Source organism: Urtica dioica, chromosome 8, assembly GCF_054948205.1.
Source record: "Urtica dioica subsp. dioica isolate 48M chromosome 8, U.dioica_male_clone48M_v1_H2, whole genome shotgun sequence".
Lineage (NCBI taxonomy): Eukaryota > Viridiplantae > Streptophyta > Magnoliopsida > Rosales > Urticaceae > Urtica > Urtica dioica.
In genome coordinates, this window is record NC_142763.1 from 32,197,608 (window position 1) to 32,222,256 (window position 24,649).

A 24,649-nucleotide genomic window follows, 5' to 3' on the forward strand; every position below is an offset into this window, starting at 1 on the left:
CACAAAGGAAGATTGTGGTATTGTGTTTGGGTGTGGGTGTGAGTGTGTTGTTTGTGTTTTTGGGTTTGGGTGTGGGTATGGGTGTGGGCAGTGACGGAGCAAGGATTTCAATCAAGGAGGGCAAATTTGAGAAATATTTTTTAGGAGGGGCATTATTGAAAAAAAAACTTACAAATTTGGGTAAAAAACATAATTATTAGTAAAATTTAGGGGTAAAATTATAAAAAAAATATAAAAATTTGGGATTAAAAAAATAATTTTCAAAAATTGAGGGGGGGCATTGGCCCACCCAGGCCCTCACCTGGCTCCGTCACTGGGTGTGGGTGTGGGTGTGGGTGTGGTGAGAGAATGATATTTTTGGGACTTTAATCAATGTTGATTATATTTTAAAATAAATTGATAATTTGACTATTATTTTAATCTCCCCTCTTAATAGAGGTTAGATACTAATAAATCTTTTTATAGTTTATAAAATTATTTTATTGAATATGGATGAGAGATTTCATCAAAATATTCATGATTGTTTCCGGTCTTGACACGGGCGGAATCAATAATTCAAGTTGAGAGAGCCGATGATAAATAATAGGAAATATCAAATTCACTAATTTCAATGAAACATAATGCATATGTAAACATATATTAATAATATATCAATAAATCAACTCCTTGCCATTTTGGAGCACGATATTTACAGTGTAAATGTCTATTTGTAACGGAAGATTCAATACTTTTTTTCTTTAAAGAATGAATTAATGGTTGATCCGTACATCTGAAAAAAAAATGTACTAAATATAAAAATGAAAGTGTAATTATTAGAATGCTTTTTACAAACCACTAAATAAATCATTAAATACATTTTTGAACTAATTTAAACAGATGTCAATTAGTCCATCCTAATTGATTTTATGAATTCGTTCTTTGTTCTACAAGAGACGTTTTTCTTCAAATGATATACAATATGGCGAAAACTAATGAAAAAATTACAATCTATATGATATTTCATTACTTTTAGAGCTGTTATCGACTTATTAAATATTAAATACATCTATATCAAATAGTCGAATGCCTACTTTCAATAAAATTATAGTCTAATTATTCAAATCTTAAGAAAATAGCTCACCTCGTGCATATGTATCATGTTGTATGGCGCATGCACTTTGTCTCAGTTTGAGCTATTTTATAATTGTTAGATAATCGAGCTAAAATTTTAACGTAATGAGTCTAAAATAGCTATATGCATAACTCTCAAAAAAAAAAAATTGAAGACCAACCTACGCAATAATATGCATGAGCTTAGGATACACAAATTTATGCCCCACCCGGCGAGAAACTCTATTTTGTGAACAAATATATTGTGTTGTAGAATAATAGAACTTTTGTTTAGCTCTTCGTTGGAAGCACAACTACAATACTCAAACACTAGAATAAAAAAATGATTTCTTTCTATTTTATTTATTACCTCCAAAGTCTACGAGTCTATTGACACTTTTTTTATCATTCTCTCACTTTGGTACATCGGAGTTCAACTATTCATTTACTTTATGATAAAGTGAAAAATAAAGTTGAATTTGAGACAATTCAAATATATTTGATCAAATCCCATTCTATTACGGAGTGTGTTGGAGATGACATTAACTCTCTCACGTGTATTCAAAGGAAAGTATATCACATGTTAGACTCCTTTTGACTTGAGGGCTCTTGAGTCTCAAGACAAACCATCGAAGAATAAAAGCGTGGATTATTATACTCCAATTAGTAGTTTTTTTTTATGAATTTGTAACTTATTTACCCTCTCTGTAATATCAATTGTAACACTTCACCTCTCGTTGTTTCAAATCGAGCTCATAGCATCAAAAATATCTAATATTTTTAAAAAATCATACTTATATACCTATTTTTTTTTCGGCGGCAAAAATACTTAAATGTTACGTTTTAGCTACACCGTAGACATACCTAGGCCGTCAAATTGGATGGAAAAATATGTGACAAAGCCTCAAATTTAATGAAAAATTAATATTTTTTATTAAAACTAATCAAATATTAATTATATATACAAAACAATTCAAGACAAAAAAATTCTCTCCTCATTAATATATAAAAGTTATTAATTTTTTTCTTAAAAATAATAAAAAATTAATTATATCATTTTATAATACAATTTTTTTTTAGTAATTTTCTTAAAACTAATTAAACATTTAACTATATAATTTAAAAAAAAATAGTAATTTTTCTTAAAAAGAATCAAACTAATTATATTATTTTACAATACAAAAGGTTTTACCACTAATTTTTCTTAAAAATAATTATACATTTATCATAATAGTGTTTTTTATCAATGAAGAGAGAATTTTTTTTTATTATAATTTTTTTTGGATTATAAAATGATATAATTAATTTTTATTAACTTTAAGAAAAATTAATGATTTTTGTATACTAATGAGGAGAATTTTTGTTTTCATTTTAATATTTTTTATTATAAAATTAAATAATTAATAGTCAATTAGTTTTAATTTTTTTTAATTAAATCTTAAGCTATCACATGTTTTTTCATTTAACTTGACGGCCTAGGTATATGCGATGCAATTAAAACATAACATCATGTATTTTTGCTGTAAAAAAAGTGTTAGCAATATTACAAATAATATTGATAGGAAATATAAGACAGTTACAAGGAAAAATATAAGAAAATCAACCGGAGAAGAAAACAGCAGGAAAACGGCAAAGAAAGAGTCGAGACCCGTTCGACGGTTTCCTTGAAGCTTTTTATCGCCCTCCCACGGGTGCTGGATTTCGTGAGCGAAAGCCTCCCAGGATACAACGACTTCAAGACGAGCAATGCACCACAAAACTCGGCTTCGGCGAACTGGAACCTGTGAGAAACTATCACCAAGACAAGAATATTTCTGGGAAAGAAGGGGCTCGAGAACAGTGGGGAAAAAATGGATTGCAAATTCTCTCTATATCCTGAATGAGTGTTGAAGCCTCTTTATATAGGGCCAAGGCTGTGAGGTTTGAAACTTAAAAAAAACGTCCAGCCATAAAGGCATTAACGCATGTTATTACACCCGGTAAATACACCGTTTCAAACCATGCAGAGCGTCCAACGTTTTTCAGCATTAATGTTATTATAACACAGCCATAATGCGCACTTAAAGCTCAAAACCGTAGGCTTTAATTCGTCCCTTCGTCCGGTCGAGCTCGTCCAGTCGAGCTCGTCCGACCTAGAATGACCTCGTCACCATTTCGTCTGGTCGAGCTCATCCAGTTCGCCTGGTCGAGCTCGCCCCCAGTCGAACTCGTCCAGTTCGCCTGGTCGAGCTCGCCCAAGTCGAACTTGTCCAGTTCGCCTGGTCGAGCTCGTCCAGTCGAACTGGAATAACGTTGTCACTTCAAGTACGTTGGCCTCGCACTGTCGAGCTGGAATGACTTCGTCAGTTCGTTCAGCCATTTCGTCACTTCAAGTATGATTGCGAATTCTCTCTATATCCTGAATGAGTGTTGAAGCCTCTTTATATAGGGCCAAGGCTGTGAGGTTTGAAACTTAAAAAAAACGTCCAGCCATAAAGGCATTAACGCATGTTATTACACCCGGTAAATACACCGTTTCAAACCATGCAGAGCGTCCAACGTTTTTCAGCATTAATGTTATTATAACACAGCCATAATGCGCACTTAAAGCTCAAAACCGTAGGCTTTAATTCGTCCCTTCGTCCGGTCGAGCTCGTCCAGTCGAGCTCGTCCGACCTAGAATGACCTCGTCACCATTTCGTCTGGTCGAGCTCATCCAGTTCGCCTGGTCGAGCTCGCCCCCAGTCGAACTCGTCCAGTTCGCCTGGTCGAGCTCGCCCAAGTCGAACTTGTCCAGTTCGCCTGGTCGAGCTCGTCCAGTCGAACTGGAATAACGTTGTCACTTCAAGTACGTTGGCCTCGCACTGTCGAGCTGGAATGACTTCGTCAGTTCGTTCAGCCATTTCGTCACTTCAAGTATGATTGCGAATTCTCTCTATATCCTGAATGAGTGTTGAAGCCTCTTTATATAGGGCCAAGGCTGTGAGGTTTGAAACTTAAAAAAAACGTCCAGCCATAAAGGCATTAACGCATGTTATTACACCCAGTAAATACACCGTTTCAAACCATGCAGAGCGTCCAACGTTTTTCAGCATTAATGGCATTATAACACAGCCATAATGCGCACTTAAAGCTCAAAACCGTAGGCTTTAATTCGTCCCTTCGTCCGGTCGAGCTCGTCCAGTCGAGCTCGTCCGACCTAGAATGACCTCGTCACCATTTCGTCTGGTCGAGCTCGCCCCCAGTCGAGCTCGTCCAGTTCGCCTGGTCGAGCTCGCCCAAGTCGAGCTTGTCCAGTTCGCCTGGTCGAGCTCGGCCAAGTCGAGCTCGTCCAGTCGAACTGGAATAACGTTGTCACTTCAAGTACGTTGGCCTCGCACTGTCGAGCTGGAATGACTTCGTCAGTTCGTTCAGCTCGACCTCGCCTAGTCGAGCTAGTCCAGTTCGACCTCGTCCAGTCGAGCTGGTTCAGTTCGACCTCTCCTAGTCGAGCTGATCCAGTTCGACCTCGTCCAGTCGAGCTGGTTCAGTTCGACCTCGCTAGTCGAGCTCGCCCGGTCGAGCTGAAATGACTTCGTCACTTCGTCCAGCTCGACCTATCTAGTCGAGCTGAATGACTTCGTCACTTCGTCCAGCTTGACCCAGCTCGTCAATTTCTCATTCAACTTAGGTCCGATTTTGGCAAACAAAATCAGCCATCCACATGTTAATAAATAAAATTTATTAACTTTATTCCTACAATCCCCCACATGAATGAAATTGAGACGACAATTATAAAGACACGACTCGATGTGGTGATAGATTCTACAGTCAATACCAGTATAGGATAGGTAGGCAAAGCCTTTGAACCTTCCCTCGAAAAGATATGCCATCTTTACTGACTACTCAGTAGACACGTTGTCCTTGAACTGTTAGCCGTTTTTGAATAAACGATAAACATATCCCCCACTGATATCTCCCTGACACAGGTTCTGTTCTCATGGTTATGTTCATTTTGGCCCTGAACATCAGCCTGGTTCTGCAAGAGTTTCTAAAGAATTAAGCTCAATTAATTCTCCTTCGAAGCGGCCCCACTTCTCTCTCACATAGGTAATTCTTTTGTCATGAGTAATCCCGCATTACTAGAATCATTAAAAGCTCTAAGCTAAACCTCGTACGGGAGTCACTGTTTAATATATAGGAATAGGACTAGGGGTTTTCCCCCACAGTGACCTCACAAAGCCATTGACAATTAGGTTGTCCCTTTGAACCAAGATCTTGGGATCTCCAGTCATCACGGTTGGGTTTCCTTTGCCTTGGCTTTATTTGCCATGGGCTTTAGCCCCATTCCTTTGGTTGTCTTCTCTACTTGGTCCCTATTTAACCCTTTGGTTAGCGGATCCGCAATGTTCTCTTTGGACCTAACATAGTCAATACTAATGACTCCAGATGAGAGAAGTTGTCTAATGGTATTATGTCGTCGACGAATATGTCTAGACTTACCATTATACATCACATTATGTGCCCTACCAATAGCAGATTGGTTATCACAATATAGACATATTGCAGGCATAGGTTTTGTCCAATTAGGAATATCCTCCACAAAGTTCCTTAGCCATTCGGCTTCTTCCCCACATTTATCCAATGCAACAAACTCAGATTCCATCGTGGATCTCGTTATCACAGTTTGTTTGGAGGATTTCCAAGATATAGCTGCACCTCCCAGAGTGAATACATAACCACTCGTGGCTTTTGAATCTTGAATATCAGATATCCAACTTGCATCAGTGTAACCTTCAATTACTTCAGGATATCTCGTGTAGTGTAGACCATAATCACGAGTGAATCGTAGATATCTCAATACTCTTACGATTGCTTTCCAGTGTTCAGCACTTGGATTACTCGTATATCGAGCTAGTCTACTCACGGTGTAGGCTAAATCCGGTCTCGTGCAACTCATCAAGTACATGAGACTGCCTATCACTCTAGCATATTCAATTTGGGAGAAGCTTTCACCTTTATTCTTAGACAAGTGTTGACTAATGTCTATGGGAGTTCTCGAGACTCCAGAATCGTCCTTTCCAAACTTGTCTAGAATTTTATCAACGTAGTGTGTTTGATCCAGTACAATCCCATTGGGTGTACGGGTAATCTTGATCCCCAGAATTACATCAGCAATTCCCAGATCTTTCATATCGAACCTTGAGTTCAATATATCTTTTGTGGATTGGACCATACGATCATTACTCCCCACTATGAGCGTGTCATCTACATATAAACATAGAATCACATACCCATGTTCAGTGGTTTTAATGTACACACATTTGTCACACTCGTTGATTTTAAACCCATTTGACATCATGACGTTGTCAAATTTCTCATGCCATTGCTTTGGGGCTTGTTTAAGGCCATAAAGCGACTTGACTAGTTTACAGACTTTATTTTCTTGTCCAGGTGCGATACAACCCTCAGGTTGATTCATATAGATCTCTTCTTCGAGATCTCCATTAAGAAAGGATGTTTTTACATCCATTTGATGAATTTCAAGATTGCGTAACGCAGCAACGGCAATTATCAATCTAATATAAGTTATTCTCGTCATGGGAGAATAAGTATCAAAGTAATCAACACCCTCTTGTTGTTTATACCCTTTGATTACCAGTCGAGCTTTATACTTATCAATTGAGCCATCGACTTTCATCTTCCTCGTAAAGATCCACCTAGATCCAAGCGTTTTACTTCCAGGAGGAAGATCAACCAACTCCCAAGTGTGGTTTTGCATGATAGAGTCTATTTCACTTCTTATGGCTTCTTTCCATAAGTGACCCTCAACAGAGTTCACAGCCTCTTTATAATTTAGAGGTGGAGCCTCCAGCATACAGGTGAAAAAATCAGAACCAAATGATTTTTCTACCCTCGCTCGCTTGCTTCGTATAAGTCCCTCAGACTCTATCTCTTCGTCGGACTCTTCATCATTACCTTGAGTTATTTCCTCAATATCCTCAAGAGAATGGTTTGATGAGCTCGGTTCATCTTCCTTAGACTTATAAGGAAATACATGTTCAAAGAACGAAGCATTTTTAGATTCCATAATCGAATCATTGTGTATATCGGGGTTTTTCGAGTCATACACAAGGAATCTATATGCATTACTATGGTGTGCATACCCAATGAAGATACAATCTACAGTTTTTGGTCTTATCTTCATTTTCTTAGGGGCGGGAGCCATTACTTTGGCCAAGCACCCCCACATTCGCAAGTATTTATAGGAAGGTTTCTTTCCTATAAATAGCTCATACGGAGACTTATCCTCCTTCTTTCGGGGTATCTTGTTCAGAAGATAATTTGCAGACAAGATCGCTTCCCCCCACATTTCTTGGGGTAACCCAGAACTTTACAACATCGCATTCATCATCTCCTTGAGAGTGCGATTCTTACGTTCGGCCACGCCGTTTGATTGAGGAGAATAAGGTGGAGTGACTTCGTGAATAATACCATGTTGTGCACACAAGGCACCAAAAGGTTCAACATATTCACCTCCTCGATCACTTCGCACTTTCTTAATCTTCTTATTAAGTTGATTCTCAACTTCCAATTTGTATACAACAAATTTCTCAATTGCTTCATCTTTGCTTTTAAGCAAATATACGTAACAATATTTTGTACAATCATCAATAAAAGTCACAAAATATTTATTACCACCTCTCGTGGGCATGAACTTTAAATCACATATATCGGTATGGATTAAGTTGAGAGATTCATTACTTCTTTCAACACTATGAAATGATGTTCTTGTGAGTTTTGCTTCAACACAAATTTCACATTTATGATTTGAGTCAATATTAAACTTTGGAATACATTCCAAATTAATCAACTTTCTCAGTGTGTCATAATTTACATGACCTAGTCTACCATGCCATAAATTAGACGATTCAATCATATACGCGGAAGAAGAAGCTTTATTCATATCTTTTGCCTTGATGGCCATTACATTCATTTTGACCATGCCATTCTTGACATAGCCCTTGCCCACATACATGCCATTCTTAGACAATACAAGCTTTTGAGACTCTAAAACCATCCTAAACCCATGGTTATCCAGCACAGTCCCAGAAATAAGATTCTTCCGCATATCAGGCACGTAGAGCACTTTGGTGAGCTTCAATTCCTTCCCAGAGGTCATCTTCAAGAAGACTTCACCTTCCCCCTTGACTTCAGAGGTGGCAGAGTTGCCCATGAACTACTTCTCTCCATCTCCTAGCAGCCCAAGGGTGGAGAAGGAGTTCTTGTCAGCGCAGATGTGGCGGGTTGCTCCAGTATCCAGCCACCACTCCTTCGGGTTAGAGTCAACCATGTTGACCTCGGAGACCACAGCGACGAGGAGGTCATTATCATCCTCCACAACATTGGGCTCCTTGTTCTTCTTCGGCTTTCTACAATCGACATCTCGGTGACTGACCTTGTTGCAATTGTAGCATTTACCAACAATCTTTTGTTGGCCCTTCTTCTTGAACGTCCCACTCTTGACTCCAAGCTTGTGGGCGTGCTTCTTCCCCTTCGAGTTCTCGCCATGTTCGACGACGTTAGCTCGCTCGGAGACGGTCCTTAGTCTCCTATCGGATCCTCGGTTGTCTTCCTCGATTCGGAGGCGAACAACCAAGTCCTCAAGACTCATCTCATTTCGCTTGTGCTTGAGGTAGTTCTTGAACTCCTTCCACCCCGGTGGCAACTTCTCTATCACGGAGGTAACTTGGAAAGACTCGCTAATGGTCATTCCCTCGGCTTGAACCTCATGAAAAATGAGTTGAAGCTCTTGGACTTGACTCACCACGGTCTTCGTGTCCACCATTTTGTACTCGAGGAAGCGACCCACAATATACTTCTTAGAGCCCGCATCCTCGGTTTTGTACTTGCGATCCAACGAATCCCATAGCTCTTTAGAAGAGACTTTAGAGCTATACACGTTGTATAAAGAGTCGGCGAGACAATTTAACACGTGGTTTCGACATAAATAGTCGGATTCGTTCCACCCCACATAGGCCCAAAGCATTTGTGGGTCGGCTTCACCCTCTCGAGGAGTGGCCGGAGGATCTTCGGTCAAGAACCGTGCAAGTCCGATGGTTGTAAAAAAGAAAACCATCTTTTGTTGCCAACGTTTGAAGTTGAGCCTGTCAAACTTCCCAGGCCTCTCGGCCGGCATCACCGTGGGAGACCCTCGAGCCACACTCATGGTTGGACCATCTAGTCCCAAACCAGCCATCGGTTGAACGAGACCCGCAGGTCCGTTCCCGACCGTAGCCGCCATCGAGCCTTGTCCCAAAGTCACAGGGATTTGGCCGATGTTAATCAAGTGGGCCGGGGTGTTCACCAAGGAGGGGTTCTCGGTGAGGCTCCCATCACCAGTCACATTCGTCGTGTCGTTAGGGTTAGACATAATTTTCTACAAAAGAAATCCACACGTCAGTAATCTTCAAAACAATCCGGAAAATAAATGAAAAATATCACTTATTTTCCCTTAACTTGCAACATGTCTAAAAGGTTAAAAAGCTTCAAGATTGTTAGCAATATTACAAATAATATTGATAGGAAATATAAGACAGTTACAAGGAAAAATATAAGAAAATCAACCGGAGAAGAAAACAGCAGGAAAATGGCAAAGAAAGAGTCGAGACCCGTTCGACGGTTTCCTTGAAGCTTTTTATCACCCTCCCACAGGTGCTGGATTTCGTGAGCGAAAGCCTCCCAGGATACAACGACTTCAAGACGAGCAATGCACCACAAAACTCGGCTTCGGCGAACTGGAACTTGTGAGAAACTATCACCAAGACAAGAATATTTCTGGGAAAGAAGGGGCTCGGGAACAGTGGGGAAAAATGGATTGCGAATTCTCTCTATATCCTGAATGAGTGTTGAAGCCTCTTTATATAGGGCCAAGGCTGTGAGGTTTGAAACTTAAAAAAAACGTCCAGCCATAAAGGCATTAACGCATGTTATTACACCCGGTAAATACACCGTTTCAAACCATGCAGAGCGTCCAACGTTTTTCAGCATTAATGGCATTATAACACAGCCATAATGCGCACTTAAAGCTCAAAACCGTAGGCTTTAATTCGTCCCTTCGTCCGGTCGAGCTCGTCCGGTCGAGCTCGTCCGACCTAGAATGACCTCGTCACCATTTCGTCTGGTCGAGCTCATCCAGTTCGCCTGGTCGAGCTCGCCCCCAGTCAAGCTCGTCCAGTTCGCCTGGTCGAGCTCGCCCAAGTCGAGCTTGTCCAGTTCGCCTGGTCGAGCTCGCCCAAGTCGAGCTCGTCCTGTCGAACTGGAATAACGTTGTCACTTCAAGTACGTTGGCCTCGCACTGTCGAGCTGGAATGACTTCGTCAGTGCGTTCAGCTCGACCTCGCCTAGTCGAGCTAGTCCAGTTCGACCTCGTCCAGTCGAGCTGGTTCAGTTCGACCTCTCCTAGTCGAGCTGATCCAGTTCGACCTCGTCCAGTCGAGCTGGTTCAGTTCGACCTCGCTAGTCGAGCTCGCCCGGTCGAGCTAAAATGACTTCGTCACTTCGTCCAACTCGACCTATCTAGTCGAGCTGAATGACTTCGTCACTTCGTCCAGCTCGACCCAGTTCGTCAATTTCTCATTCAACTTAGGTCCGATTTTGGCAAACAAAATCAGCCATCCACATGTTAATAAATAAAATTTATTAACTTTATTCCAACAAAAAGTATGTAAGTATGACTTTGGATTACTGCTATTAGCTCTTTTAAATCCTTTTTTTTTTTTTTTTTTTTCCTTTTAGGCTTATTAGTTTTTGAAAAATTTGGTCATTCCCTGTATTTTTTACCAAATCATCAATTAAATTAGCATGTGTTTGGCATGTGAATTTCTGAATAAGGTCAACTTTCTTATCTTGCAAAATATATATAAATGAATTCGATTGGGGCAAATTAAGTGTAACTAATTTAATGTGTTATTGCTTTCATATTACAAAGAGTAAAAGTGTAATTAATTTTTTTCCTTATTTTTTTTTTATCGACGGCTAGTACTAAAAATACTAAATACTAATTTCAAAACAGGCATCTAAAATATCTATTAGTAACCTATCAAATCCTAAGTCTCAGCAATTTGGCGAAAGCAGCCAAGCAATGAAACTTCAAAATCCAGCTAAGATATTTTCAGTACTTTTTAAAATATTGAATTGCCCCTTTGTTAGCTGGCTGATTCAAAAAATAATATAAACAAATCATAAACTAACCACCGTCTTAGTTATCATGGATTCCAATCAAAATCACATGGCATAATCTTAAAGAATATATATCGAATTACGTCAAAGTCGGATTTAATAAGCTGATTATTTAAATATCTCAAATCACGTTGTTCTGATTTTTGCCATTTACCAACCACTCGAAGCTCGATCCCCGATGTAAATTATCTTTCCCTGCCGCACTACAAGTCTATTCCGTCACGTTGCGTGTTTCTATCATTTCTGTCAGTATATACCGTTTTTTTTTTGTAGTGAGAATGAATTGGGTTTTCCATTATCCATTTTGACGCGCCGCTAGGTAGTGTTCGTTGTCGTTTGTACTCACGCGCTCAGCCAAATGTTATGGATTTTAAAGTTGGGAATATCGAGGTAGCTGGTTGGTTTAGTATTAATCTCATGCATATTTCGACAGAGAAATCATGGTTGTGTTTGATAGTTAACTCAAAAAGTTTTTGTTTTTTATTTTTTAATTTTTGTAGTTGTATTGAAAAATGATTTTGCAGTTGTTTTTAAAAAGCTGTTTGATACAGTTTTCATTTTTGTTTTTGAGAAATTGAAAAAACTGAAAAAAGTGTTTGGTATATTTTTTATTTTTGTTTTTGAAAAAATGAAAAGAGAAGATGAGGAGAAGGAGGAGAGAAGATAATTTTTTTTTTTTTTTTTTTTTTCAAAAATACATTTTATTTGTTTTCGGTTTTCTTTACTCTTTTACAAAACAACTTCACAATTTTTTGAAATTTTTTTTCTAAAAACTTAAACCAAACATGTTTTCAATTTTTGTTTTCAATTTTTTCCACTCAAAAACTGTTTTTGAGAGAAATACCAAACATGGCCATAGTTTCGAGCTTTTTGGGTTATAAAAATGCATATACTCTTATAAGTGGATGATTTATCATGTTTCATAATGTACATGTATTAAATAATGTAATATTAGTCACTAATATCACTTACACTTGCACTGTAATAATATATCTTATTAATCAATATTACCACATAAAAAAAGGAAAATCTAAGTTACATTAATTTTTCTGTTTTTTTTTTTAGATCACATTAGTTTTGAATTTCAAACAGCAAATATTATGTAGTTAACCTAACCATATTTAATTTTTGCAAAAAAAATATCTTAAGTTTACATATTTTACAAATCATCCCACTCTTTGTTTTATAGAATTTTAAAATATCAAGATGATCCTGTTCTACATGTAAATCAATAATAATATATTTTATTTTATTAATCAATCATAAACAAATTATTTTACTTTATAAAATCTGGAATGATTAGTATTGATTTAAATGACGAACAAGATCCTCTTGATATATTTTATACTATCAAGATGATCTTGATCGTCACTTTGTGTAAAAAAAAAATACTTTTATTATTTTATTATTATATTTTTTAATTTGTAGCTGGCGTATTTGTAAACTTAATTGCATGATATATCGATTTATTAGCAATATTTTATAATCATATATTCATATTAACAGTACCAGAAAAAATAATAATATGTGTTACCCACAATCGTAATTTTGTAAGCTATTAAATTAAGAATAAATTACATACAAAAAAAAAAAAAAAAAAAATTAAACTCTTGCTCGTGTCACAAAGTGCCTCAATTTTTTATTTTGTTTCATTACAAACGCTTACATTTTTTTTTTAGGAAACAAGTATTTAATATAAAATTTTAACTTGTATTAAAATTAGTCATTTCGTCTAAAACTTACTAGAAAATAGTTGTGTGACGCTCACGTGAGTTAAAAATTAAAAGTAAAATCATAAATTCATATTTTATTTCTTCTTCTTTTTCTTCTTCACATGTCATTTCCGATATCTTTCGAAAGCTGGCATAACTATTTTTAACTGTCGTAGAGAAGGATTCTCCGACGCTTTCGCCATAGAAAACAAGACGAGCAACAAAGGAAAGTATAATAAATAAATAAAATTAAACAAAAACCAAGAGAACCAACATGGACTCTAATAATGGGTCATTGTACACCTAACAAAAATTCAAGAATTAAAGTAACAAATACACAAACAAAAATAAAAAAATAAAAGACCACTTAGAGCCCACATATTCTGCAGCTAGAATATGGTGAAATAGGGTTCAATAGTACACAAAGAACTGATCTCACAAACATAATTAAAAGAACGCGTGATTACACTCTAATTAAACAAATGTGACATCGTATGCTATACTCACATTCATAAAACAAAAACAAACGTGATTCTTACTAAAATAAATATGGTTACTTTGACATAGAGATGGAAAAGATGGAAGAAGAAAGAGAATTGACAATTTGTAGTTTTTTAGAAGAATAAACCTAGAATCAAAACCCAAAGAAGATTGAAGAAGCGAAACTCTAGAATACAAGACTCTTCTTCTTCTTCGACGATGACCTGTGAGTGACAATTCGGTGGTTGATGTTGTGGAGATCAAAATTTGGCAAATGAGTCGTAAATATTTTTTTTTGACGGACCTCTCTCCACCTCTCTCTTTCGATTGCAAAGGAACTCGAGAGACGCCGGAGTTTGAGCCTAAAGATCGACATCTATCAAACGAGCGCTGAGCTCCACCACAAATAGTTAAGGACGAGGCCATTGTAATGAGGTCTTGTCTATCCCCGATATGACAAAGTCCGGGTTTTGTCTTTGAATTTTGTTGTTGTCAAATACGTTAAAATTTGTTAAATTTTAGACAAAATGAATAATTTTGAATTACTTAAAATTTAATAATAAACATTTATAAATGAAAAAAATAAATATATAAAAAAATATTGAAATTACACATAAATTAAGTTATATAAAATCTTCGAAATATCTTCGGCATATTCAATTGTAGCATAGCGCGCGTGGTGATCAGGGAATATGTCATGGTCAACTCCAAATCGCATTCAATTCTACGCCACCGAATAAAAAGATCTAACGACTAAAAACTAAATTTTTATCCACACCTTAAAAAAAAAATTTAATTAATTAAAATAAATAGAAAAAAGTAAAAGTGTGAGATAGAAGGAAAAAAGCGTGACTTTTGGGTCGGTCGAACCGCCGAGGAAGCAAAAAATATCTGCTTTGCGGCCCAAGATATTTATCGCTGCTGACATGGCAAAATATCTGATGAAACAGACACGTGTAAAAAGCGATGCCAAGTGGAGCCTTAATTGGGGGTAAAGAACAACACCAAAAACACCCGCTTTTTCTCTCTTTATTTCTCTCGGAGGGTTTTTCGTTCTCTGCTCAATTCTCGGACATTATTTTTTTTTATCACACGAAACAAACACGCCAAAGAAGGAAAAAGGAAATAAAGAAAGAACGAAAGAGCTTTTGTTCATCGTTGTTAGATATTTGGAATCTGGGAGAGAGAAGAGAGGAATCGTCACAGAGAATATTCCGATGCCGTCGTCAGTGGATCTCGCCGCCCAGCCGGCGGGCTGTTCCGGATGCGAGTTAAATCGGACCAACTCGGGCGAGTCAGCCATTACTCTTGACACCTCCAGTGATCGGTGGCTCCGATGCGATAACGGCGTTCTAGTGGTGAATTTTCATCTTTTCTTTTTGGATCATGTCTTATTTGAGAAATTCTAGGCTTCAATTTTTTTTCTTTTTTATTTAGTCCTTAACGCTTGATGATTTTTGCTTTCTTAATGCTCTGAAAGAGAAATGAAGTTTTGTTTCGTTTTTTTGTTTGGCTTTCTCGGATAAAGGTTTTTCCAAAGGTTATTAGGTCTGCTGTGTTTTATGCTTTGATATTTTTGTTTTTATTTCTGTAATTTTGAGCATACTATGTTTTCTTTTGCATAAAAATTAGGGGTGTTCATGAAAACAGCCAAATCGAAGAACTCATCATACAAACCAAACCGCACTCTTTTTTACGCCGTCCTATTAAAACCCGATGAAGTTTGGGTTGTAACCAAACCAAATCGCACTCTTATTTTCTTCCGATTTTTTTTTACTTTATATAATTTTGTCTCAAAATTTAACGAATCGAGAAGTTCGTTGCTGAAGGTAATCGGAGATACAGACTGTTTCCGACAATATTGAATTTGAGATATGCAGTGAAATTTTGAGATTTAATGACATGGTTGATTTTTTCTGTAGTATTATATCTTATTTGTGCTTTTCGAATTATCTTTTTGAGATTTGCTGATTATCCTGTTTTACTTCATCGGAAATTTCGAAATTATTGGAACTGAGAACGGAAAAAAATAACAAATAAGATTTTGGATCTTCATCCTTACCATTTTCAGACTTAAACGTTAATAGTTTTTAGAGGTGTAAAATTCAAACGCATTTCTGATTGCGGAACTGTTGGAATTTTTTTCTTACCTGGATCATGTGATGAACTTCAATAGAAAGATAAAAACATGACAAAGAGCACCTTGTTGCTGGCTTTGAGAAAATTTAGATACAATAACATGCTTACATGCTTGCGGAGTTATAAGGAGAAGAGAGAATGAGAAAGTACAAGATTCGTAATTTATGTGCATAGTAGAAAGTTAATTAAGATCTATGGATTTTGGTTTTCCTTAGTCGTCTTATTCTTATGCTAGTCTAATAAAATTGCAGCTAGGGTATAAAGCTAAATTCTTCTAATGGGATCAATTTGAGATGACATAGCCTGGTTTTCGTTTCATTTTGTTGATACTCTGTTTTTGTTGGTTTCACTTAGCAGGGTAAATCTACAGAGTGGACAAATGAGAAACATAGAATGTATCTTGATTCTTTGGAAGCATCATTTGTACAACAGTTATACCATTCGATGCACGCTGGTGGTATGGCCATGAAAATGAACTCTCCGACGCCTTTTTCTTCCGATAAGGTATATCAATTGTTTTATGCCCCTCCTCAATTAATGTTTTTTTTTGCCTTGGTGATCACTTTAAATTGTTGCTTACCGTGTTATATATTTCAGTTAACGAGGCTTGGAGATGAGCGCCAAAAGAAAATCAACTGTGGGACGAGTGAAACTGTGTCAGACAGCACAGCCGATTCTCGTGCAGCTTTTGAGAGCCTTCGGTTTCCGCATCGTTCGAATACAAGTAAATGCCATTCTGTGGTTTCTCCTGATGCTCAAGAACATACTTCAGTCAGAAATAGTGGAAGCCACTTCAGAGGGAAGCTAAAACGCTTGTATGAATCAACAAGAAGCTTGAACCATCGGGATTTAGTTTGCAGCACTGAAGGTAACTTCTCGATTCTGCTTTTTCTGAAGATCGTTTGATAGCTAATTCAATGTTTGGTTAACATACGTGCGGGGTTTTTATATCTCTGCATTTGGAGGCTTTCATGGTGGATAAGTATTGGTTTATTGCAGTCAAAAGGATGCATATTACGTTCATCCTTTCATTTCACATCCCGATTTCCGCATTCCATTTCTGTAATTTTGAAAAATCTTCTGTTTACAATTACTTCTCATTATCAGAGAGCCTTAATTCTAATATGATTTTAGAAGTAATTATATTTATACCGAATTTTCCTGCAACTCTAGCTTTTCTTCAAAATATTCCCATGTGTGTTCGTTTTGCTGTTTGAGAATTGAGCAGTTTTACTTTTCAATTAGTATTCCTTTTCTCTTTAATTTGAGTCATAACAAGACAATACTTTGATGTACTAAACTGAAAAAACTACAGTAGTGATATGCCTGAGGGATTAAAAGATATGGTCTTTGTTTTGGTAGTAGCTTTATCTATGATCTTGGTTCTGCTACCGCGATGTAATTTACTTTGTTTGGTCAGAGAGTAAAATTTGATCAGCAATTTTGAATAGTGACCGTATAAGACTTGGCTCAAGTTATTCATGCCGCGTTATGTCTGGTTTCAGAAGCTTCTGGTCAGAATTTTGACGACGATATCTGCCTAGGAAAGTTGAGCCACAAATCTATTGCAAAAAGGTTGAAGACAGCTTGTAAGTAATGGAATATCATAGTGGGTCACGTAGTTATATTAGCCCAAATCCTTATTACTTTTAGCAATATATAATTACATGGTTGAGACAAATCTTTTACTTTTTCTCATCCTTTTTCCAATTGTTACTCTCTAACAGAGAAGTACAAGGACGCCAGTGTACCTGCCGAGAAATCCACTTCATACAATTTTTTTAATTTTTTTTAGTTCAAGCCGACTGTTGAAGGTTCATGTGTCAAATCATCACTTATGATCGCCAAGAGTCGAGGCAAAGATTTTACGAGGAAGCGAAATTCTGGGATGAAATCTGCTTATGATCAACTTTCATGCAAGTTCATTTTGGAAAAAAAGAAGCTTGTATATATATAAATATATGTATGAAAGCTATATAACTGGGGTTGCAATTGATCTTATCACTGTGGTTTGAAGAATTGATAAGTCTTTGCTTTTCGTTTCTTGATTTTTTGTTTTTTGTTACTGAAATGTAATTTTGGACTTGAAAGCAATACCTCTGAACAGCTTAAGAATCAGATTCGTTTTCTATCTAGAAAGTTGTCGATGAAGAAAAGAAAATCTGGTTTCTATGTTCCTGACCGACCTTGTGTAATATTTGTCATTTTAAATTGTGAATCCTATCATGATTAATCACAAAAAAAAAAAAAAAATGTGATTAGTTTCAAATTTACCGACCCATGGTTGCGCTTCTGGATCATGAATGCCACAAGCTACTGAGATAATGACAAGACTACTTTTTTTTTTTTTTTTTTTTTTTTCATTATTGACATAAAATGACTTGGTTCCGAAAACTATGCGCGTTGAAATAACCAAGACAGCTATACTCCCTCCGTTCAATCATAAATTCAAGAATCTCACTCTTCTCTTTGTCCCCGGTCTCACAGCCACAGTTGCAATTGTTCTTGGTTGAACTTACAATTTCTTTCCATTTTTGTTTTGGAACGGGAATCCAACGGAATCAACAGTTCAGTTCCATTTCGGTTATATTCCAGCTTCGTAAATAATCCATTAGAAATCAAACAGCCCCAAAAATAGAGTAATTGAGGGTCCTAATTTTACAAATATATATATATATATATATATATATATATATATATATATATATTTTCTAAATTTATAACTAATTAAGTCATCTTAATCTTAACGTTTGGGATTTAGCCAACATTTAGAAAGTTATGGGAAAATAGCCAAATGTATGAGGTGACACTGTGATTAATGAGTTAAAATTTCAAAAGTGTCATGTAATTAGTTTAGTTGTTTTTCTATAGGTTCATCACTTTCTCTCTCTTTTGGCTTTGAATTCGTCACTCTCTCTCCTACTTTTTTTTCAAATTATTTTTTTTTTTCATCCAAACTTCAAAAATCCATATCTATCTCATATGAACTCGAGATTGAGTGATTCCAAATCCTACGGATTCGTGGCGGCGAGACCTTCAAAAATAGATACATTGTGTTGGATGAAAAATATTTTTTAATGTCATATATGTAGAAAAATCACGTTACTGCCTTAGATATGGAAATAACTGAAAATTTTCGGAAATCATCCGAAAATAAATGGAAATTTATTGAATATTTCTGGAAAATTCATTACAAACATACGTAAACAAAACACAATGGATCTATTTTTGAAGATCTCGGCGCTACGAATCCGTAGGTTTTGAAATCACTCAATTTCGAGTTCATATGAGATAGATATGATTTTTTGAAGTTTTTATGAAGAAAAAAAATGCATGAAAAAAGTAGAAGAGAGAAAGTGACGAATTCAAAACTAGAGAGAGAAAGTGACGAATTTAAAAAACTAAGGTCATAAAAGTAATTTTTATTAGTTATCACTTATGACACATAGGCTGTTTGACTATTTTTTCCAAAAGTTTGCAAATGTTGGCTATTTCCAAAACATGAATATTTTTGTTGGCTATTAAACTACAATACCCTACATGTTACCCTCAACAATTTTTCTCATAAATACATCTACTTAATACATCCACTCTTCTTCAAAAATCAATCTCCAACCTCTTTAGTACCTCTCAAATCCTCTTCAATCTCTCTAAAAGCCTCTCAATTTCTAAAGTTTTATGAAGTTATGATTATAAGTTTTTTAGTTTTAATCATTACTTTTAGGATTAATTCTTTTTTACCCCTGGACTCGTACCTGGATTTCATTTCACCTCCTGGACTCGGGATTGTTGCAGAACTAATCTCAGAACTTAGACACGTGTTACAACTTGCCATTTCCGTCAGTATTTGGACTTTAAGTTTAACTTTTTGATGACGTGACAATATTTTAAAGGGTATAAGAGTATTTTCTATTATTCTAAATACTTTTAATATTAAATATTATAATCAGATTAAATAATTAAATATTTCTCTCTCTCTCTCTCTCTCTCTCTCCCCTCTCTTCTTCTTCTTCTTCTTCTTCTTCTTTTCTTCTCTGCATTTTCTTCAATAATGAACAAAACCCATCAAACGATTCGAGTTTAATCACAACCTCAACAATAAAAAACAACCTGAATCCATAAAAACATCACAAAAATCCGAAAGCCCCAAATTTCAACATCATACAAGCGGTCAACACAGAGGAGACAAAAATGAACAAACCAATTCAATCAAACAACTCAGAATCATCATCGAAATCCATCAAAACACAACCATAAAACTCGGATTCCAACTCAAGAGAAAAGCCCCAATTCGAAACCCTAAATTAAAATCCAATTTGGGGAAAAATTATTTCTCACCTTGTTTGTGAAATCTCTCATCTTCCGTGCCCTTTTCCTCTGTTTCCGGCGTCCCTCCTCGGTAGGCGTCCCTTTCAGTTCGAACGGCGGATGGATTCAGAGCCTGGCCTTGGGAGCTCTGGACAACAGCTTCCTCGTCGGAAACTCGGGGGTTCAGGTGGTCAAGAACTTCAGCCACTGGATCCACGGCAAATGAGTGTTCGTCGATTACGATCGGGGAAGCTTCAGCGCGGGCCTGAAGCTCGTCCACTCGACCCCGAAGAAGGCTCTGCTCATGAAGGCCGAGACAAACATGCTTCTCATGAGCCCCATCACGGAAGGAAAACCCCAACAACTTGACATCGAGACTAGGAAGATCGTGACGGAATGGAAGTTCGAGAAGGACGGGACCAATATCTCCACGAGAGACATCGCCAACGACAGCAAAGGATCTCAGCTCGACCCAGCTGGCTCGACGTTCCTGGGGCTCGACGACAACCGCCTCTGCCGGTGGGACATGAGAGACCGCCACGGGATCGTCCAGAACCTCGAGGACACCGGACCGAGGAGGGAATTGTTTGATGAGTTTTGTTCATTATTGAAGAAAAGAAAAAAAATGCAGTGAAGAAAAGAAGAAGAGAGAGAGAGAGAGAGAGAGAGAGAGAGAGAGAGAGAGAGAGAGAGAGAGAGAGAGAGAGAGAGAGAGAGATATTTAATTATTTAATCTGATAATAATATTTAAATATTAAAAGTATTTAGAATAATAGAAAATACTCTTATACCCTTTAAAATATTGCCACGTCATCAAAAAGTTAAACTTAACGTCCAAATACTGACGGAAGTGGCAAGTTGTAACACGTGTCTAAGTTCTGAGATTAGTTCTGCAACAATCCCGAGTCCAGGGGGTGAAATGAAATCGAGGTACGAGTCCAGGGGGTAAAAAAGGAATTAATTCTAACTTTTATTATATAACATATTTGTAATGTTAGTAATTATAATCAATCTTCTCAAAAACGGTTAGGTTTGTCTCAATTCGGACATTTCCCCAAAAGTTTAAGGTTCTTATGACTTTTTTAGGATTTACTAATCGAAGCACAACGGCTCCCAAACCTAGCCCACCATTCAATGAATACTTCATTGGTACGTGGGCCAAGAAAATGCATTTCGACGGTCAGGGGCGGACCCACATAGTCAACGGGGGTGGCCCGGGCCACTCCCATTTTTCAGAAATTAATAATTTTTTAATTAGTTAAAAGTTAAATATAAATAAAAAAATAATTATAATACACTAATAATAGTAAAAAAGACCAAAAAGTCGGAGTCAGTTGCTATTTAAATGAGAAAAACCCTATTCTTTGATTGTTTTTTTATTCAGAATAAATTTCTTTTTTAATCTTCCTGCGTCACAGCCACACTGCTCTGCCTTCTAAAGTCTGCCGCCTGGTCTCTGCCACACTGCTCTCCCTGCCACACAGCTCTCCCTGCCACTTTGCTCTCCCTGCCACACAACTCCCGCAAATAAGGTAATTTTTTTTTCTTTTACTCATTTAATTCTTTGTATATTATATTGCTTGAGTAAAAAAATAAAGAAAAGTCAATACTCACTTACGTACACTACCTAGGTAAAGCAATTCACTTTATTTTATCTATTCATCTATTGTACTCAATAATTTTACATATCCTGACATAATTAGTCCCGCAAAGCAATTCACTTGAACAAATTAGTCACGCAAAGCAATTGCTTTTACATATCCTGACATAATTTTTTTTTTATTTCTCTTAGCTTCAAGCGAATTTGAGGATATGTACATGTGTATATTATTTTTATTCAATATATTTTTTCTAATTCATTATTTTTTATTCAATATATATTTTTTTAATTCATTATTTTTTTTCAGATGAAAACACCCACAATTCATTCGTTCTTCAAAAGAAAAAATATTGAATCTTCATCTTCAGATAGTCAATTACAGTCTGAGGATCATGCTTCAAAATTACAAAGAGTTGAAGTTGTTGCCGAATTTGATATCGATAAATTAGAACGTGATCCAGGTTTACGACCACAAATATGGAAGTATCCACTCGATAAGCGTGACGAAGTTCGAAGAGCTTATATTAAGTATGGACCATATCAGCCTATACTTTCTATGTATCCAAAATCAGGTGAAAAACATTCTCGAAGTTTTCAGCCATCTATGTTTACCCGCTTTTCACCATGGTTGGAATATTCTCCTGCAATAGATGCTATATTTTGTCTACCGTGCTTCTTATTTCATAAAGAAGATGGACCATCAGGATCCAATGCATTCACTGTTAATGGGTTTCGGACGTGGAGTAAAGTGGAAGGGAAAAATTGTTCACTGGTGGCACATGTTGGAAAGGATCATAATTCTCCTCATCAAAAGGCACAACATGCCTTGTCAGATCTCTTGAATCAGTCTGCTCATATTCCAAACAGGTTTGGAAATTTTATATCTCAAGATATAATAGATAATAGACTTCGTCTTAAAACCTCCATTGAAGTAGCTAAGTGGCTTGCATACCAGGCATGCGCATTTAGAGGTCATGATGAGTCTAGCACATCAAGAAATCGCGGAAACTTTTTAGAATTGTTGAGATATTCTGCAGCTTTAAATGATGATGTAGCAAACGTTTTGGATAAAGCTCCACGAAACGCGTCGTATACATCACTGAAGATACAAAAGCAAATATTACATGTCTTGGCAAGTAAAGCAAAAAAGTATATCCGGGAAGAGATTGATTGTGCGAAGTATTGTATAATTGTGGACGAAGCTAGAGATGAATCTAAAAGGGAGCAAATGTCACTTGTATTGAGATTTGTTGGCAAGGATGGTTGCATAAAAGAGCGCTTTTTTGGTTTACTTCATGTCAAAGATACTAAAGCATTGACTTTGAAAGATGGTATTTTCTCGATGCTCACTCGTTATGGTCTTGATGTGCAATCTATACGAGGGCAAGGTTATGATGGTGCAAGTAACATGCGTGGAGAATGGAATGGTTTGCAAGCCTTAGTTTCAAATCAATGCCCGTATGCTTATTATGTTCATTGTTTTGCCCATCGCCTGCAATTATCACTAGTTGCGGCGTCCAAGGAAATTTATCATGTGAGTTTTTTCTTTACTAAGCTTAATTTTATTGTCAATATTGTGAGTGCATCATGTAAGCGTAACGATCAACTTAAAGATGCTCATGCCTCAAATATTGCCTATTTGCTTAATATGGAGGAGCTTGAAAGTGGGAAAGGCCTTAACCAGATAGGTTCTTTGCAAAGACCGGGTGATACACGTTGGACTTCTCACTTTAAATCAATTTCTAGTATGATTAAAATGTTTAGTGCAACATGTGAAGTGTTATTAAACATCATTGATGATGGAACTACTCATAACCAACGTGGTGAAGCATGTTCAGCTTACGAGACAATGACTTCTTATTACTTTGTCTTCATTATGCATCTGATGAAAGAAATTCTAGAGATCACTAGCATGCTTTGCAATGCTTTGCAGATTCAATCTCAAGATATTTTAAATGCAATGCAGCTTGTTTCATCAACTAAGTCACTCCTTCAGAAACTTAGAGATGATGGGTGGAGCAATTTGGTTGAAAAAGTGAGATCGTTTTGTGGAAGTGTCAATATAGAAGTGCCTAATTTTAGTGCTTTTCATGTTGCACGGAGGGGAATGGCTTGTGACATTACAGTGGAGCATTATTATAAAGCTGATATATTCTATACAGTGATAGACTCTCAGCTGCAAGAATTGAATAGCAGATTTAATGATAATACAGTGGAGTTGATGATTCTCAGTTCAGCTTTAGATCCGAAAGAGATGCGCGCATCATTAAGAGGTGATGATATATGTAAACTTGTGCAGAAATTTTACTCAGAAGATTTTGCGGAATATGAGATGACATTGTTGCATATGGAGCTTCAACATTTTGATCAGGTTCGACAACTTCCAGATTTCATATCATTGACAACGATTTCTGATCTATGTCAATGGTTGGTGAAAACAAGAAAATCGGAAATATTTCCTTTGGTGTATAAAGTGATAACTCTTATTCTCACACTTCCAGTTTCTACTGCTACTACCGAACGTTCTTTTTCAGCGATGAAGATAGTGAAGACTGCACTTCGTAACAAGATGGAAGATGATTTTTTGTCGGATTGTTTGCTCATTAATATTGAGAAAGAAATTGTTGAGATGTTTAGCATAGATTCAATAATAGATGATTTTCGTGATATGGAATCAAGACGCTCTTTATTTTAATTAAATTATGTATTAGGATACATTTTTTTATGATATTTAATTTATATAATTTTTTTTTCTTGGCCACCCTCAACTTCAATTCCTAGTTCCGCCCCTGTCGACGGTCATCTCCAAGAGGCATACAAATCCCAACATCTTAGCGTGGTGGAGACAACACAAAAGAATGTTCCCCTTTGGCAAGTATTAGGGGTGCTCATGAAAGCCGTCAAACCGAACAACCCGATCATCCAAACCAAATCGCACTCATTTTTAAACCGCCCCATTAAAATCTGATACAATTTGGGTTGTAACTAACCCAAACCGCAATTGTTTCGGGTTGGTTTGGTTTTTTATAATCATGAGATTGAGTTGAACCAAACCAACCCGATGATGTTAATCTTTTAATTTTTTAAGATTACAAATATTTTATATAATACTATTGTTAAA

The 24,649-nt window shown here is 36.7% G+C and overlaps 2 protein-coding genes across 4 annotated transcripts; both read left to right on the forward strand.

The window, feature by feature from the left end:
- The first annotated feature begins 14,474 nt into the window (after positions 1–14,474).
- Positions 14,475–17,759, forward strand: LOC149389257 (cold-regulated protein 28). Of its 3 annotated transcripts, none has more exons than XM_089621785.1 (5): positions 14,475–14,839; positions 15,975–16,124; positions 16,218–16,488; positions 17,126–17,209; positions 17,348–17,759. In XM_089621785.1, coding segments are annotated over exons 1-5 (648 nt in total). In that variant the 5' UTR covers positions 14,475–14,698; the 3' UTR covers positions 17,350–17,759. The 3 variants fall into 3 exon arrangements, with proteins under 3 accessions (XP_089477911.1, XP_089477909.1, XP_089477910.1); XM_089621783.1 differs by having other exon boundaries at positions 17,416–17,759; XM_089621784.1 differs by having other exon boundaries at positions 15,978–16,124; positions 17,416–17,759.
- Positions 17,760–20,250: 2,491 nt separating this feature from the next.
- Positions 20,251–24,093, forward strand: LOC149389258 (uncharacterized). The gene is made up of 5 exons (XM_089622589.1): positions 20,251–20,513; positions 21,347–21,460; positions 21,940–22,986; positions 23,293–23,955; positions 24,030–24,093. The coding sequence occupies exons 1-5, from the start codon at positions 20,251–20,253 to the stop codon at positions 24,091–24,093; spliced, it is 2,151 nt and encodes a 716-aa protein (XP_089478715.1).
- The last annotated feature ends 556 nt before the right edge of the window (positions 24,094–24,649 follow it).